Source organism: Haliaeetus leucocephalus, unplaced genomic scaffold (genome assembly GCF_000737465.1).
Source record: "Haliaeetus leucocephalus isolate CR32 unplaced genomic scaffold, Haliaeetus_leucocephalus-4.0 Scaffold182, whole genome shotgun sequence".
NCBI classification, from domain to species: Eukaryota; Metazoa; Chordata; class Aves; order Accipitriformes; family Accipitridae; genus Haliaeetus; species Haliaeetus leucocephalus.
In genome coordinates this window covers 10,026-27,142 of record NW_010972618.1, presented here as the reverse complement: position 1 = coordinate 27,142, position 17,117 = coordinate 10,026, and the positions used below count along the sequence as shown (strand labels likewise).

Sequence of the window (17,117 nt, the reverse complement as noted above, 5' to 3'; positions counted from 1 at the left end):
GTAGATAAGTTCAACTAAAAAAAAAAAAACAAACCACAAACAAAAACTACTTTCAAAAGAACTATAAAATAGCTTTCTCTCTGCATTATCTGATCCTGTGCCTGTCACTTGCTGTGCACTGTTGGACCAATTGCTTTGACCAAGTTTAGAGTTAATACCAAAGCAAATCCAGAGTTGAGACTTAAGAGTAATGAGTCCGGTTTGCCTCAAAATGAGGCAGGAATACACAATATTTTTTCTCATTATTTTCAAATTTCTTCCAATTTAATTTCACATACCAAGCACTTTACTCACTTGTGTAGATCATTAAAAAGAAAAGAAAAAAACCACCATCATCTTGACATCCACATACTTTGTCACAATGCAGGTGTGTTTTTTAATTATAATTTCCAATTCAGTACCAGGATTAGTCCAAATAATTTAATTATTCTTCCAAATGCTTTACCAAAACACGCAGAGGATAGACTTTATTTCAAAATATAAACAGAGGGGAAGTGAAAAACACAATCCAATCTAAAAATCTAGAACTCCAAACACTTTTTTTGCTGAAACATCAACTTGCATCTTTTGTTAGAAGAGCCATCTGGAGCAACTGCAATGCCCCACAGTAGAGTAAGCACATCCCAAAAGTGCTAGGTCTCACCATGTCGCCCAGGACAGCTGGAAGGAAAGCACATGGGATTCAGCACATTTTCACAGAGATCTGGCATACAGCATCAGCACACTCACTCAGGAACATGTTTAAGAAAAATTAAAAAAGCTAGATGGTGTTGCTAGAAAGCTTATCTGATGGCAACTTCAATCCATTCCAGGTCTCATGACAATACAGTAAATTATTCCTGGAGGCAAACAGAATGCAGTTATCTCCAGCATCTCTTTCGGGGAGGGGGGCAGAACTGGATGAACATGGACTGACAAAAAAGGGTTTTTACAGTAGGGTCTGCACAGCCAGACAAGATGGCTAATCTTTACAGCAGCAAGGTTCAAGCAGTTCCGTCCACTAATTAACGCCAAAGAACAATGGGACACTAACATAAGAGCAGTCAGGGCCATCTGGTAATTCCAAATCTCTTCTCTTGTGCACTCAAGAAGATCACTTGTATTTCGAAAAATCTGTTTAGTTCTACTTAGAGGGGTTTTTTTTTGTGGGGTGAGGTCATTGCTTATTTATGCTGTCTTCCCAAGCTCAATTTTCTTCTGGATGGCACGTGCTGAGTGATAGATCAAGGAGTCAATGAATCCTGCAACTAGAAGGAAAAAACAGATGGATCAAGCCAGACATGCTTCAAAGAGAGAGCAACTCCCAGGGAAAGAAAACACAAACCCTTCTGTCAGTGGAAAGGAATTCCAGCTCCACCAGACAGAAAACAGCTGCTGTTGCTCAGAAGAGTAAGGTCCTCATCTCATCAGGACAGACAGAGGTAATCATGCTTCTCCAGAAGAAGATCTCTCTTGCAGAAGTAAAAATGAGACAAGGCTGAGTCACTTGTGTTTACTGATGAGTGAGAAGAGTTTCGAGAGGAAGCTGATGCCGACAGCTCTATGCCATGTCATTGCCCTGACCCAGCTTGCCAACGGCATGTTTCCCATTTCTCACTCATTTCACAGTAACCTTAAAAATATGCTACTCTACTCAATGCTGCCCTTGATGGGTGCCTTTTATTGGAGACTGCAATGTTTACCCACCAAGGACAAAAAGCAAAACAAACTGATGCCTTCAGGTTTTTCTGCAGTATTTTTCCCAAATCTCTCCAGCACTGAAGGAGCCTATTAATTCACCGCTTGTTTGGGACCACAGAAAAGCTCAGAATGGGTCTCCTGCATCACAAAACCCAGACAACCCTGCATCCATCAAGGTGGCTTGCACAGGACAGGAACCCTGAGCTTCTGCCAGGGAGGGAACACAGGGTGCCAGTGAGCAAAGGTATTTTCAATGCCTTTACGAAGCTTCATGTTCTTTTTTGTTTTATTCAACACCTCAATCTAAGGAATAAGTAAGCAATTACTTGGCCCTACACAGACATTTCAATATTATATAAAGAGTAGCAGCTAAAATGGGAACTGAGTCTTCTGTTTATTTCTGTAGAATAAGGAATTATTGGCCTTACTATCTGGTCTTTGAGTAATGCTTCAGATGACTGTCTTTTGTGGTTGTTTTGCCCTGAAATTATATCTACCTGTGGAATCAATTTGATGCTGTAACACAAAAACTGTTACGCAGCTGATTTAATCTGTCCTCTAGAATACAGAGTCTGAACATGGTGTATGGCAGCAAACACTATGAACTGGCTGTCAAACCTAATCAGTGCTAGAGGGCACTTGCATTTGTCATGAAAACAATTTTTTAAAGCCTTTCTCCGAGTCAGCCATAGAAATGAACACAAATGATCAAATTTGTTAGAGACAGAAATCCTGTTTAACAGTATCAGCTTAACTGAGCATAGTGACATCTCAGGTGATGGGAAAACCTTGCAGATAAAGGTATTACGTGATATAGGTATGTGATACAGGTGTTACGTGATATAGTAGCTGGCTTCTGAGGTCCAGTAAGATCTGCTGACCAGACCTCCAGGCTGGCCCTTCACAGCCACGTGAACATCTCTGACTGTGTTTCAGAGCACCCTGGGTTATTAGCTGGAGTGCAAGGCTGGACCAAGGCTGGTCTCTGTCACACACGTGGAGCTGAGCAGATACTGATTAGCTATTCCAGAAGTCAGCACTGAGAATGAAGTCCAGACACTCAAATAGCTCTGCAGGAACAGCCTCTCCTTACAGGACCCCATCTAGCTGTGAGGGCTCCTTTTAGTCCCTGCAGACCACTCACTGAAGCTCCTATGTCTGGGAACACAGTCTGAGACCTCTGAGATGGCTAGGCCCATGGCAACCTGGGTTCACAGATTTTACTGGCTTTGGTTCCACATGAAAGCAACTATCTGTCTACAGACCCAAGCTGGCCAAGGAAAACAGTACAGATGCATTCATACGGTATGTGAAATACCACATCATTTGAAGACAAAATGTCCTGTAGAGCATCAGAATGAAATATTATGATAGGTCTACATCAAATGAAATATTATAATAGGTCTACATCACCTGCAGTGCTATTTACAATCTGATGCCACTCCCATGGGTCTGCAAAACATGCTATATACCCCTCCTGAAGGCTGAAATCATCTCTCCCCAAACAGGGATTTATCACCAGCCATGAACACTTTAGAAAGAGTAAGATGGCAAATGTTTACACTTTAAAAAGAAAAAAAGATCAAAAGGTGCAATACCTGTAAATATGCCTCCAACAATGGCACAAACTCCCGTGAGAAAGTGTGTAAAGGACCTAGAATGAGGAAAACAATTTGAACAACCACCATGAGCTCAGATACCAGTATGTCAGATAAGTAACAACTAATAAAAACTAATTAATTATCATAATGTTCATCATAGCACATAAGTATGCATTATATAAATATTAATAGCTGACAATTAACATATTTAACAATTAAATAACCCCTATTGGCTACAGAATGGAGCTTGTCACTGATACTCTTACTAAGCAGCATTGAGTAGCATTAGAGTAGCGCACTCTAGTGAGTTCAATGGTAACACTAGGAGGCAAGTACTGAATTTATAAGCCTAAAGGACAGAATTTTAGTCCCTAAGATTTTATCCATTCCTATGCAGACAGAATGTACAGGAGGCTTCTGTAACAAAAAAATTAGATCCCTAAGTACATGTAAATACATTTTTAAGTATAGACACTGGCTGTCCCTCATTATGATCCTGAAAGATCGGACAGCTACAACCCCTTCCATTCTCCTACATGCATGTGATTAACAGAGGATCCGGAAAGAAGAAGGACATTTCACACTGACAACAACATGCAGAAAAGCTCTAGCAAATGCAGAGTGAGTAAGCAGGCTGGATCAGCTTGGGTGCTGCTGTAAGTGTTGGTAAGATGGGTATGCTATATAAATCTAGTCTTCCCATTAAAAAAGACTTTGAAGAAATTAGTCTGGACCAAGAACCATTATGTCAGACTTCTCTTTGCTGCACCAATTTCCTCCGTTTTGATACTGGATTAAAACGCTTCAGGTGGTATCAGAAAAACCCCAATCCCTTTCAGATGTTCACACAGAGAGAAAGGGCATCTGGGAGTGCCTCTTCCTCTCCACTGACTGGGAAGGGGCTTGGATGGCTTTCAGGCATTTGCACTGTTGTGTCTAAGTGAGGACAGAGTCTTAAGCTATGCAAAATGACAAAAAGCAATGGAGGGTGATGAAATAGATTGAAATGTCTCTTACCTGTGTTTCTCTGTCAGCTTCACCATCATGGGCGAAAGTTCATATAGCACAAATACACCAGGCAGACCCTGGTCTCCCAGTAGCCCGTTGGCTATCTTCTCATGTCGTGTAACTGAAAACTGGTTAGTCCTTACCACCTAGCAGGAAACAAACACAGCAAATGTTTTGTTAACAAGGAATAGGAAAGGCTACTAAAACATGAGTTCAGTGAACCGTATCAGTGTAGCCCTGCCCACTCACTTGTGGGGGGCCTGACAGTGCTTACAAAGGGTCGTAAAAAAAGCACCATCAGGATGGAGTCTATTTTTCCTACAGGCTATCAGTTAAAGCCCCAGCTAGCCCAAAGAATGAGTGATGCATCAGTCCCCAGGCCGGACTGTTTTGGTCTCTGCTGGCAAGTAACGGCACAAGCTGTTCCTCTCGACCTCAACCCCAAGTCCACGTCATCTTCCACCAAAATGTAGTCCACCTAAGCATGCTTCAGGAGACAGCATCGATATGAGAAAACCATATATATGCAAGAGTGAGAAAAATGGAAATAATACATAAAGGCAGGAGAGTGCCAGGGCTGCAGAAGGACACAGGTTGCCCATCTTTACATAAATGAAGATCACCCTGCAGCATTCTTCTGCACCCTGCCATTCTTCTACACGTTCATACCAGTCCCATTCTTAGAGCAAATCAGTTGGGTTTCTGTAAAATGACATTATGTTCTATCATCCCTAATGAGCTATCTGACACAAATTACAATCCAAGCTGAGAAAGATACTATCCAGTTTCTTCACCAAATTCCACATTTCAGGGTTCCAAGTACTGAATGTATAACACAGCCCCTGGTATACATCTGGCAGCACACTTGGATCCATAATTACCGTAAGTATAAGCATCATGGTCTGCATGGATTCCTCTCCTGGTGACTAATAAAAAGCAATTCTTTTGACAGGAGAAGTCCTTTGAAAACTGAACAACAGCTCTACAGTAGTGTGCAAGATTGCATCAAGAGAAACAGAAGCCATGGCATACTAGGAGGTGGCCCTAAGAACAGGGCTCTGATTAACTATCCTTTGTACTTCAGGAATTTCAATCATCCACAAAAACTCCTGAAGCATCCTGAACCCAAGCAGAATGAGCTTCAAACATGGTCTGAAGGTTCTCCCAATATCACATTATAGCAAGTAACTTCCATTCAACTTCCAGGAAAGAACAGATGGGTCTTTTTGTCTTTTCTAGGCAGGGGACTGAAGAAAGAGTGGTCCACATAAGGATTTATCACATGAGAACCAAGTCTCGCAAACAGTTTCAATCTTTAGGGCAGATGAAGAAATACAAACTATGTCTACCTTTCAATGGATTCTCTCAGACTGCTCTGCCCACGCTGCTCTAGGATACCTTTGCTTGCAGGTCTGCATTGTACCTACCGTGGCCGTGTGGCTCCTCAGATTTGTGGTTCCTATGCAGCCTCTGACATAACTAATAATCTGCCAGTGATTTACATTCTGGAGCGCCTAAAGCAAACATGAAGGTTGCGTGGATGTGCAGTAGTATGTTGTTCTGATAGCAAGGATACGTGGTACCTGCCCGAGAGTGGGATGAGTTTGGGTGAAGAGCCCGAGGTGGTAAGGGTTCCCAGTGTTGTGGGTTTGCACAGCGTTATAAAACTGCATAGGACAAGGGAGTCAAAATCTGGTGTAGTTTCATCCACAGGTAGATCAGTCCTTATGCTGAACAAGCCCCAGAACCACATTTGGGTTTCACCTCAGAGGAAGCTGGTTTGGTGTTAAAGGGAAGCTGGGCACGGACCACCCATGCAGCATAGAAGATACAGAACCAAAACCTGGGAGACAGCTAGGGAGCTGAGCCGTCTTGTACGTGAATGTTCAACAGAGCTACTGGGGCATATGGCACCTGTCTTTTCCTCACAGGCTTACGTAAGTACACTGGGTAGCACTGGCAGTGAAGTCTGCACAACAGTCAAGCTGCTGCCTCTGCTGGTGTTTTCTTTGCAAAAGAAACATAACAGCTTACATCATTCTGCTGCCCTAAGACTATGGGGGCCCAAATAATGATAACTGCCAGGTTTGGTTTGGTTTTTAAAAAGAGGTTCTCTGGAGATCCCCTACAGAATGATGATGGCAACCCACGTGAACGCTTCCAAATGAATGAAAGAAATCACAGTTCTTTCTGCTCCCTCAGGCTGACTTCAGAGGAGAGCATAAGTTTGTCTGTGTTCTCAGGATCTTCGTCTCACCCTGGTATCTCCTTGGTAATTTATTTATCCTACCTGTCCGAAAAGAAGGGCATATTCTGAAAGCAGGGCTGGAAATCCGGCCACGCTCTTTTGGAGGCTAAAGGAGTTTTTAAATCGGAGACAAGCTGATCTGGGGTTACTCTCCAAAGAACATTTTTAGGATCTCCTTGCTGCTTTGACTTCTCCTGAGCGTGCACTATGAGGGATTCATGAGGGAACACGATGAAAGTGGCGTGGTCACTTTGATCTAGGTGGGATGGAAGACACTGAATTCTGCTTCATCACTGCTGTAACATTACAGATAACATTACACCATAGAAATTGGTATTCTTGCTGGGGTGGTGACCTGAAGAAAGTCAAACAGATTGTGTTGCTTCCACCAGAGGTCAGATATGGTCAGCGTCAGAATATGAGGAGAAAGTCTGAAGGGTTTCACTTGCCAAAGCAATAGGGAAAAAAGGTACTTACTTCACCATCTACTTTCATATACACCGTGGGGACCACTTTGACAAAATACTGAAACATCATGGAAGCTATAAGCAAAGACAGAGAGACACAATTAACAACCAGTGAAGAGCTGGAAAGCTTAACTGACACGTGCAGAAAGACGTTCTCTGACAAGTTGAACAAAACCAGTTTGTGTCTACCAAACAACAGCTACTGGAGGTTTTCAAGGACAGTAAAGTTAATGCCTGACATGAGTTTTCCTTTTGCCAAAGTAAATATTGTTCCTGTACCAACCAAACCCAAAACTTGGTTTTGGCCTTGACTAAATGGAAAACTTTCTAACAAACCAGTTTTCTTGCTATAGTTTCACCAGTACAACTTCTTGAAAATTCTTATTCTAGCACATGAAAACCTTTATATTTAACAGCATATCCCTAAGAAAACATACTCAACTCTAAATGAGAATCCTCTATCAATGTCAACTAATGCTACAGTTTATTCCTGTAGAAGCATGGGTTTCATCGTATCAGGAGATGAAAAGGAAGATCTAGATCAGTGAAGAAAAAAAAAAAATAGGAGGAGAACTCCTCCTGCTGCCTCAGACCAGCCTGTCCCTTCAGTTCTCTTATGGATAATGGAAGGCAGGAGTCGCTTTGAAAACCTGTTTTCTGTGAAATTCCCTACAGGAGAAGATTATTCATCCATTTCTACAGCAGAAGTCATTCTCATATACAAGATCTTTAGCTGGTCTTCAGTAAACATAAATTTGACCTGCAATCTACTTCTCCCACTTCTTTTCCAGACCACATCTTCAGTCCTAATTCCTCAAGAATGTGCCAACTGGTTCTCCAAGGCCCAGGATGGAAAGCTGCAGCCTAAATAGAGAATTTTACCAGCCAGCTATGGGTCCCCTCTCAGGAAAACTACGGCATCACAATCGTATCGAGCATTATCACACCTTTTCATTTTTCTGTATTTTATTTTAAGCACCATCCTTTGATTTGGGTACAAGAATTAAAATCAATGGTGGAAAATTTAAAAGAGCAGATTCAGGTAAGATTAACAATCCTACCACCACCTCAAAGCAAACAACTTCTCTCTCTAAGCTTTATTAGCGCAAACTTTGCAGACTTCAGCGGATCTAAAAAAATGACTAATCTCTGCAGTGGCATATAAAGCAGTACGGTCAGGATCTTTCACAGAAAATGCACACAAGCAGGCTTGTGTGAATAAACCAAGATTAGAGTTTGAGCAGTAGCAGCATGAGGACGGAATTGCCTTTCCTTCTCAAGCCAGCAAACTGGAGCTATCTAGAAAAGATCAGCTATATTTCAACTTCACTGCAGCTGTTCAGCTGTTACTGTTGGGTAGACCAAGGTCAGGCAGACACCATGACTCTCCAGCAACTATCAATTAGGCCTTTTTTTCTCTCTCCTGCATCTTCTGGTTACCTCCTACTGTGCACAGTAGCTAGACAGGGCTCTCCCTGAACTACACCTGATGCAGGTGTTTAATAATGATGTGCTGTACCTGCTGTTGTGCATCCACGAACACTGAAAAGACAGATCTTTCTGAAAGATCACAGAATGAAAACACGTTGGCACATTTGTTCCAGATGAATGGAGGCAGCTCTTCCAGAAAGAGCACAACGTGGAGGAGTCCACGTTCTATGCAACATTGTCAGGGTTCTTGTGAAAGACCGGGAACTTTGCTCCTGTTCTCTTCTAACACTTATTAATATGGACACTTAAAAAGAGATTTCTCTCAGCAGGCTTTTACCTTGCTGTGCAGCAACGTCCGTCCCGTCCAGAGGGTTCACAATGCCTGGATAATCCCTTCCAAATGAGAGATGCTTGATATAGTGCGTCATATTGATCTGAAACAGAAATGCTAATAACTCAAAACAACTGCATAGCATCCAAGCGGCAATGTAAGGGGCCTAAAGTTAATTATTTGTATCTTTTTCTGAGTGTGGTTCTGGAACAGAGACAGGTCTTCCCTTACTCTGTGCATCCTAACAGTAAACTCCAAAGCACTTGCTCTTCTTTTTTATTAATGGGAGATTCCAAGATGTGGAATTTCTCCTCTTCCTGCTGGAAATCCCCAGATCCTGCTGCTTCTCCCTCCCATCTACAGAGCAGGCTCTCCCACCCGCTCCTCTCCCTGCCATAGAACCACACTGTCAGCACCTTGGTGGCATAGGTACAGGTATCATCTGCTTTCCTTCCAGCACAAGGCAAACTCCAACAGATCCAGAAGCAGTTGTGAAAATGTCAACCTTAAAAAACTGGGAAGCACAGATTAAGGAGCAAGGCACTCTCCAGAAGAGGGGAACAGGCTTGCCAAGCAACACACAGATGTCCCAGAACATACTTCAGAGCCTTGTGTGAAAGCAGGTCCCAGGCTCTGCCCAGAGCCATAAAGCCAAATCTGGCCAGGATCTCAATGTGGCAAAGGGAGGGAAATCCAGAAGGAAAATAGACCAAGAGAACCAGAACACTGTCTTGGGAACACTTACATTATCAAGTCCGAAGCTCTGCAGATCGTGAACTGTAATAGAAACATAGTTTAACAATATAGTTCAGACTGCAATAATGAGCCTATCTACTTACCTTATGCTAGCTTATAAGGGAGCTCCTCTCATTTCCATTGCGATCTAAAATGGCAAGAAAATCACCTCGGTTTCTCTCTTGCTTCCAGTAGGGCATGTGATAGATAAAACTGCTACAATTCCCCTCCTGACATAGACTAGCCACTGCTACAGTGAAGGAAAGTAACTTTAACTTGGGGTTACTTCAGATCAGGTATTTCAGTCCTCACCTGAATGTATTCTTAATCTAGGGCAAAAACAAGATCCTAGTGGCAAGCAAGGAAAACTTCACTGTTATCTCAGTCACCACCTGATATGCATAACTCCTCTAACTACCGTAAAACACAGAGACACAGCAGATCTAAACTAACAACTGAGCAGAGCACATGCCTTAATATCATGTGCAAGTGCCCTCAAGAAACCATTATCATCTTAGCATCTCTCAGTGCTCTGTCTATCAGCCCTGTTACTGGCTGCCTGGAGTACACACAGGGACAGGAAAAGAGTTGGCAGGGCCGGCCTGAGCAGGGTATTTGCAAACCAGTGGTGGGGCCAAGGTAAACTCTCACCAGTGCTAGGATTTGGGCAATTTGGCCTGCCCCCTCTCTGCCCTTCCTGCATGCAGCAATATGACAACAACAGCAGCACCATGCACCCCCAGGAAGGATCTGGCAAAGATACAGGCAACGGGATATCTTTCAGTTGGCTATTTAAATGACTTAAGGCAGTGCCAGAAGCATCAGTCGCAGGATGAAAATACAACTTGCAACTCAATTTCAGTATCGCTCCTACCAGGTTTATCCAAAGGCACGCAGTCATCTTAAAGCAGCCAGAGGCTGTGGTGCATTTTAACAGGTAAGTTCACATGCTCAGGGAGCCAGACCTCACCCTTCTTTCAGCTGTCACCTCAGCCAAGAAAAACACACTTCAAAAATCACAGGCTGTTATTTGAGGAGCTGATGGACTCAGATCGCCAAGGGCTGCTGTTAACCAAGATTAGGAATGCTGCTCCCTTGAAGGGTTTCTGATATACAGCCTAGCACAAGACAAGCTGCAAACCTAAAAAACTGATTGGAACTAGCCTCCCCTTTAAAACATTTATTTAACATGAGTGTGCTGTGAACTAATTTTTTTTTCCATTAACATCTTTCAGTAAACTACCAGAAGCTTTACTTGTATCCCTATAAACCCCTTATAAACCCAAAGAGATATACATGCAAAACAGAGAATGCACAGTTAGAAAAGGAAATACTAAGCCTAAGCTATATGCCTTCAAACACTCTGATCTAGGGAGAGGCCCTTGCATTTCACAGTTAAAACGTTCAATGCTCAGAAACTAAGGCTGCAGTCACTGCAGTTAAGGCAATGGTTCTGCATTACAAAGAGCTCAGAGCTGCACTGGCTTCAGATATTCCTGTGGCTGTCTCTGACAAGCATGCAGACCTATCACTGCCACTAGCACAATGGTTCGTGTGCCTGGGCTGGCAACTGGATCAAAGAACTTATTTGGCTTTAAAAAAGAAACTCCCACTAAAAATTTGGAAATAAATGTGAAATGGTGGGCAGGGAAAGGAAAGAAGGGAGAAGTGGCCTTGAGATTATGCTATGCCGTTTTTCTCAACAGTTACCAGCAACACCCTGTTTCATGCTGCAGTATTATTTGCACTTAAGGCAAGAGTTAAGTGGCTTAGCTGTCAGTGAAGTGTCAAGTCCTGCTGCCTTTTGTACAGACACCAGCAGGCTAACCTTCAGTTAACAACAAAGTGCTACAGAGATCCCAGCTCTGGTGGATCTGCATTTAAACTGGACCTACTGCCAAAGGAATAAAACAGTCTTTGTCCCCCCATCTTTCTGTTGATGGCTCCTTCCTGTTCCACCCCCCTTTCAGTCATGAGCCACGTCAGAGAACGTAACAGGCCAAAATGTAAGTATTGCTTTATGTGAGCCTGTTCTTCCAGCCAGAGCCGCTCCAGAATAAGGTTAATCATGTCAGCTTTAACGCTTGGGTAGTCACATTCGTTAGCCTCTGAAGTGGAAGCTGAGTACTAGTAAGGCTGACAAATCTTACAGTAATAGCGCAGTACCAGACAAATTCAACGGCAGCACTTGACAAAGACCAGCCATTACCTAACCTGTTAGACTAGGTTTACATTGCACCTGACCGATTTTAACAGGTATGGCTATCCAAAACAAAATTTCCCCACAGTGCTCTGCCATGCCTTCCACAGATAAAACGCCAATTAATTAGTTTTTATAAAACTCCTCTCCAATAAATTATTTACAACTCTGTGAAAACACACTATTTATATGTTCAATTTCTAAAACAATGTTCCACCAGACCACAGGTTGGTTTATCTCTGATCACTGAGGATTATGCTAAGTATGTATGTATGTATGTACTCTAGGTTGCAGATAAATGTGTGGCTAGCTATAGTTTGCTTAACATAAAACAACAGGCTGTTTAGCTTGCTTAGAGAAGAAACTGAGTGTAAAAGGAACTAGGCCTTAAGCCTCATTGTTTTAAGACTATTCACCTTATTGTTTTAAGACTATTCATATTAGACATATAACTAATGATTGGATATTGGTTTAGATATGATTAATAGAATGCAGGTGCATATAAAACAATATCTATGAGCTGCATAATTGTTCTATGAGACTCCCTCTTCATGGCTGGCTTAGAATCCAGTCAAGCTGAATCAACAGAGGAAGGATCATACATCTTAGACCTAAGTGATTAACTTTAGAATAAGATAAATTAATAAAATAACCTGAGTAGTTTCTTTAGAAATTCATAGGTACCTTTGAAGCGTAAGAAGATAAGTGATGATGGTGACCGGAGACTTTCTGCCTGTGACCACCAATCTCAGAAGAACCGAGACATGAGAATGGAGAATGGACAAGATAAGATGATGAATGATAATGATACGAGAACAGAAAATCAGCTGGAAAATTACAGAGACTTTGGATTGGGACAATGGGTGGCAAAAGGGTATATAAGATTTGGAAACTTTTGGAAGTGCGCCATTCACTGCAGTGGTGGCCCAACTCCGAGTTGTTAATAAAGCAAACCTAGAGAAACCCATGGTTGAAAATTCTTTAACAATGAGGAAACGAAACAGAAGATCTTAAGAGACTGTCAGCTAGGACCAGAGACTGTTATTTCTGAAGAAACATGAACACATTCCTTCCTTTCCGTAACTGCAGCTAAGTGCCTAGCTAGGTAAAATCAAGAGACCTGTAAAACATCTTACGTTTGTCAAGAAGTCTGCCTGGTTTTATATAACCTAGTTTTCTTCACTGTTTTAGTAACACCGTTTTAAGAACTGCTGTCTATCTGAAGACTTTGCCCCATCTTGCATTTCTGACCTGAACAACCACAAAGCCTCCCTGGACTCCAAAATTTAGTCCTTTACCTGTAAAACAGTACTTACTGCCACTCAGGACTCTGTCAATAAACACATGAAGACTGCAATAAACCCAAGACATGGCTACCCAAACACGTTGCTCCAAGGTGAGCTAGGACACCAATTCTCAAACTGGGGATTAATTTTCTGGAGGAAAATATCTTACGGAAGGAGCACAGCAGCAGGAAGATGATGAGTGGCATAAGGATGCATCGTGAAAAGGTAACTGAGGCAGGGAGCAACATAGAAAATGTTGCAGAGAGGAGAGGGAGTGAGCAAAGCTGAGAGCCTGAGCCCTCTACCAGATGTTACCGAGTCAAAACATCACATCTCAACCTGTAATCACCATGATTAGGGTAAGAATTAGAGACCGAGGCAACAAAGGCAACCTCGTGGTTGGTGTCTACTGCAGGCCACCCAATCAAGGGGAGCCTACTGACAAAGCCTTCTTACTCCCGCTACAGGAGGCATCGCGCTCACAGGCTCTTGTCCTGCTGGGGGACTTCAACCACCTCGACATCTGCAGGAAAAGTAGCACAGCGAGCTGTAGGCAATCCAGGAGACTCCCGGAGTGCACTGAGGGTAACTTCTTAAGCCACGTAACAGACAGCCCTACCAGAGGAGATGTGATACTGGACCTGTCGGTCACCGACACAAGTGAGCTAATCGGCGACATCAAGACTGGAGCCAGCCTGGGCTGCAGTGGTCATGCACTGGTGGAGTTCGCAGTCCTGAGGGATATGGGTCAGGTGAAGAGTAAAGTCAGGACCCTGAATTTTAGGAAAGCAAACTTCCAGCTCTTCAAGGAGTTAGTCTACAGGACCCCCTGGGAAACTGCCCTCAGGGTCAAGGGACCAGAACAGAGCTGGCTGATCTTTAAGGACGCTTTCCATAAAGCGCAAGAGCTCTCAATCCCCAGGTGGAAGAAATCAGGAGAGGAAGGCAAGAGACCGGCATGGATGAGTCGAGACCTGCTGGTCAAACTGAAGGGCAAGAAGGAAATGCACCGGCAGTGGAAGCAGGGACAGGTATCCTGGGAAAGTACAGGAACGCTGCCCAGTTGTGTAGGGATGGACGGGGCCAGGAAGGCCAAGGCGTGGCTGGAACTGAACTTGGCAAGGGATGCAAAGAATAGTAAGAAGGACTTCTATAGGTATGTCAGTCCAAAAAGGAAGGTCAAAGAAAGCGTACCCCCGATGAGCAAGACTGGCAAACTGGTAACAAGGGACAAGGAGAAGGCTGAGGTACTCAACAACTTTTTTTGCCTCAGTCTTCACTAGCAACCTCTCTTCCCACACCTCTCCAGTGGATGGACCGCAAGACGGAGACTAGGTGAGCAAAGGCCCTCCCACTGTAAGAAAAGATCAGGTTTGTGACCACCTGAGGAACCTAAACATACACACGTCCACGGGACCTGTGAAGATGCATCCCAGAGTCCTAAGGGAATTGGCTGATGTAGTTGCCAAGCCACTCTCCATACTTGAAAAATCACGGCAGTCAGGTGAAGTCCCTGGTGACTGGAAAAAGGGAAACATGATACCCATTTTTAAAAAGGGTAGAAAGGAGGACCCTGGGAACTACCAACTGGTCAGCCTCACCCCTGTGCCTGGGAAGATCATGGAACAGATCCTCCTAGAAGCTATGCTAAGGCACATGTTGGACAGGGAGGTGATTCGAGAGAGCTAGCATAGCTTCACCAAGGGCAAGTCCTGCCTGACCAACCTAGTGGCCTTCTAGGATGGAATGATTACAGCAGTGGACAAGGGAAGAGCTACAAATGTTGTCTGTCTGGACTTCTGTAAGGCCTTTGACACGGTCCCCCACAACATCCTTCTCTCTAAATTGGGAGAGATATGGATTTGAAGGGTGAACTGTTGGATGGATGAGGAATTGGTTGGATGGTCTCATCCAGAGGGTAGTGGTCAACGGCTCAATGTCCAGATGGAGATCGGTGACAAGCGGTGTCCCTCAGGGGTCCGTACTGCGACCAATACTGCTTAATATCTTCGTCAATGACATCGACAGTGGGATCGAGTGCACCCTCAGCAAGGTTGCAGATGACGCCAAGCTGAGCGGTGCAGCTGACACGCCTGAGGGATGGGATGCCATCCAGAGGGACCTGGACACACTTGAGAAGTCGGCCCATGTGAACCTCATGAGGTTCAACAAGGCCAAGTGCAAGGTCCTGCACCTGGGGCGGGGCAACCCCCGCTATCAGTACAGGCTGCAGGATGAAGGGATTGAGACCAGCCCTGCGGAGAAGGGCTTGGCGGTACTAGTGGATGAAAAGCCAGCAATGTGCACTCGCAGCCCAGAAAGCCAACCGTATCCCAGGCTGCATCAAACGAAGCACGGCCAGCAGGTCGAGGGAAGTGATTCTGCCCCTCTACTCCACTCTGGTGAGACCCCACCTGCAGCACTGCGTCCAGCTCTGGGGTCCCCAGGATAAGAAAGACATGGACCTGTTGGAGCAGGTCCAGAGGAGGGCCACAAAAATGATCAGAGGGATGGAACACCTCTGCTGTGAGGAAAGGCTGAGAGAGTTGGGGTTGTTCAGCCTGGAGCAGAGAAGGCTCTGGGGAGACCTTATCACGGCCTTTCAGTACTTAAAGGGGGCTTATAAGAAAGATGGGGACAAACGTTTTAGCAGGGCCTGTTGTAACAGAACATGGTGTAATGGTTTTAAACTAAAAGAAGGCAGATTCAGACCAAATACAAGGAAGAAACTTTTTACAATGATGGTGGTGAAACCCTGGAACAGGTTGCCCAGAGAAGTGGTAGAAGCCCCATCCCTGGAAACATTCAAGGTTAGGTTGGACGGGGCTCTGAGCAACCTGATCTAGTTGAAGATGCCCCTGCTCATCGCAAGGGAATTTGGACTAGATGACCTTTAAAGGTCTCATCCAACCCAAACCATTCTATGATTCTGTACAGTGCCACTATTATTCTGGCCACTGTGTACTTGTATACATACACGTGAGGAAGTCCTTTACAACTTAAATTTTACTCTGAAAGTTCTGAATTGCTTTAAAATTCACCTGAGGTATTCTCCAAAATATCCCTTCAAGAGATACTGATATTCAACTCCTGGACTTAACACTTTACTTGAGGTTGGTTTACAGCAGAGCAGCAAAGTTTTGTAGAACAAGTGAGACTAAGATTGCCCAGAAACATTCTCCTCCAAGTTCTGCCACACCCATGTGGCAGCACCTCCAGAAAACACTCTTCTATTTGCTCATGATGGTTCTAAACCTCTGCAACAAAACTTCAATAACATCCTCCCCACTGAAGCAGTGCTCTTGTTATTATGGACAGCAATCCAAAGATACTCAAAGAAAACTGTAAGATACACTTGGAAGCTAAAGGTAACAATAAGCAGGAAAAGAAAATACTTTACCATGTACATGAGACTGTTGGAAACTTTTTCCTGGTGCAAAGTGGAAATTTCCAGCTACCTGCAAGAGATAGTAATCTTTCATTAAAAGGTCTGAATCTATATAAATCAAGCAGCTGTTTAAAAAAAATCTAAAAACCCAAACAACAGTACAAGATATACAGCAAGTAACTCATTTTCATAGGTGACAATATCAGCAGATACTATCCTAAGAGGTATGAATTTCCCCTCTTCCTCATAGGCAGTCAGGTGGAAAGCCATAATTACATACTGATGTTGATATTAACTGTTCTATGCACATTACTTTAGTGGATATAAAAATGGGAAGGAGGAGGAATTAAGTCTACTGGGAAAGAACTGAATGCTGCTGCAGGAAATACAAAAAGCTATCATACAAAAAGGAGTGGAGAAAGTAACTGAGAGGGAGAGTAAGCAAGGTAAGAAAACCCTTAATACAACAAACCACAGTGATCCTACATATGCATCCATGAAAATAAGCTGCATACAAAAATAATGCACTAAACCTAAAAAAAAAACCAACCCCAAAACCAACCAAAAAAACCCCCACAACAAAAAATAACCCACAAACAAACACCACATTACCCCCCCCCAGTAAAAAAAACACAAAAAAGAAAAGACAAAGGTTATTAAAATTTCATCCTAGAATCTGAAAGGGATATGGATATTAGGTGGCAATCTTCCCTGACACTTACTAGCAATCATACACACTCCA

At 43.5% G+C, this 17,117-nt stretch overlaps 1 protein-coding gene across 1 annotated transcript in view; it reads right to left on the bottom strand.

The window, feature by feature from the left end:
* Positions 1 to 563: 563 nt before the first annotated feature.
* The window catches only part of ERGIC3 (ERGIC and golgi 3), a 24,583-nt gene continuing 8,029 nt past the window's right edge, over positions 564 to 17,117 (bottom strand). The window contains 7 exon segments of the mRNA XM_010564589.1: positions 564 to 1,247; positions 3,279 to 3,334; positions 4,299 to 4,435; positions 7,015 to 7,079; positions 8,773 to 8,869; positions 9,512 to 9,543; positions 16,388 to 16,445. Coding sequence (XP_010562891.1) covers positions 1,168 to 1,247; positions 3,279 to 3,334; positions 4,299 to 4,435; positions 7,015 to 7,079; positions 8,773 to 8,869; positions 9,512 to 9,543; positions 16,388 to 16,445 — 525 coding nt within the window. The 3' untranslated portion in view covers positions 564 to 1,167.